This window comes from Otolemur garnettii, unplaced genomic scaffold, assembly GCF_000181295.1.
Source record: "Otolemur garnettii isolate 467f Iridium unplaced genomic scaffold, OtoGar3 scaffold00449, whole genome shotgun sequence".
NCBI lineage: Eukaryota > Metazoa > Chordata > Mammalia > Primates > Galagidae > Otolemur > Otolemur garnettii.
In genome coordinates, this window is record NW_003852844.1 from 11,008 (window position 1) to 12,582 (window position 1,575).

Consider the following 1,575-nt stretch of genomic DNA (forward strand, 5'->3'; position numbering starts at 1 on the left):
CCAATAAAAAAGCCCTTTGGAAAACTGGCCAGATACCTATCAGTAACCTTTCCTGATCTGTGGTAAGTGACGAAGGTCGCTTGCTGACAGGTCTGGGAATGGAGTAACCTTTCCTGATCTGTGGTAAGTGACGAAGGTTGCTTGCTGACAGATCCAGGAATGGAAATGTGCTCGGGGACCTCAAGAGAAGAGGAATTTACCCAATGCATACAGGTATCTAATGGCACAGATAAAACTTGAGGTTGTGAAAAGCTTTTGAGAAGTCCAGCCTAAAAATTCCTTATAAAATGTTCCCACAAAAATTCCCTGACTTAAAGCTGATATGGGAGCAGAGGTTTGCACACAAATTCCTTTATGCCCAAGAAGTTTCTTTATGCCCTGTTTAAAGATGGAAGTAACAGCCTCCAAATGGCAAGGCCAGCAAGGGCAGGTATTCGATTTACCTTCTTCCTCCATAGTCTCAGGTAAAATCAGATAAGAACAAAGAAGAAATGGCTAACAACATGTTCTCCATTAAGTTATGTTAAATGGGTTATGTTGATAGGGTTATGTCAAAGGGTGTATGTTGAGTGGATTATCGGAAGCTAATCATGAGGTAGTCACATGTTTAAATGGATCAATGAGGTCATTGCTGTATTGTGCGCATGTACAAAATTCCCTATATAAACCAACCGCAGATAAAGAAGTTTGCCATTTTTCCTGAGCAAGCAGATGGTCACCTTTATTTAAAACACAATTTCAGGACAGAGTGGTTGTAGCCACATTGTCGACCTCGAGCAGTACTCATCTTCTCCACGTTGAACCCAGGAGTAGGAGACTCAGAATTGAATCTTTTCTCCCTCCCCCCTCCTGTGAGATTTTTTTGATCTTCAGCTACATTTTTTTCTCTTTGTGAAGAACCTTATCATCAAACGCAATGGCTAGCAATGTTACCAACAGGAGAGACCCTCACTCCATGAACTCCCGTGTGTTCATTGGGAATCTCAACACTCCTGTGGTGACGAAGTCTGATGTGGAAGCAATTTTCTCGAAATATGGCAAAATTGTGGGTTGCTCTGTTCACAAGGGTTTTGCCTTTGTGCAGTATGTTAATGAGAGAAATGCCCGGGCTGCTGTAGCAGGAGAGGATGGCAGAATGATTGCTGGCCAAGTTTTAGATATTAATCTGGTTGCAGAGCCAAAAATGAATCGAGGAAAAGCAGGTGTGAAACGATCTGCAGTGGAGATGTACAGCTCCTCTTTTGACTTGGATTATGACTGTCAACGGGATTATTATGACAGGATGTACAGTTACCCAGCACATGTTCCTCCTGCTCCTCCTATTGCTCGGGCTGTGGTGCCCTCAAAACGCCAGCGTGTCTCAAGGAACACCTCACGAAGGAGGAAAAGTAGCTTCAATTCTAAGAGTGGACAGCGAGGTTCTTCCAAGTCTGGAAAATTGAAAGGAGATGACCTTCAGGCCGTTAAGAAGGAATTGACCCAGATCAAACAAAAAGTGGATTCTTTACTGGAAAACCTGGAAAAAATTGAAAAGGAGCAGAGCAAACAAGCAGCAGTAGAGCTGAAGAATGAGAA

General features: G+C 43.0%; 1 protein-coding gene across 1 annotated transcript in view; it reads left to right on the forward strand.

Annotated features, from left to right (window-relative positions):
- The first annotated feature begins 904 nt into the window (after window positions 1-904).
- The window catches only part of LOC100958689 (heterogeneous nuclear ribonucleoprotein C-like 3), a 12,709-nt gene continuing 12,038 nt past the window's right edge, over window positions 905-1,575 (forward strand). The window contains exon 1 of the mRNA XM_023509149.1: window positions 905-1,575. Coding sequence (XP_023364917.1) covers window positions 917-1,575 — 659 coding nt within the window. The 5' untranslated portion in view covers window positions 905-916.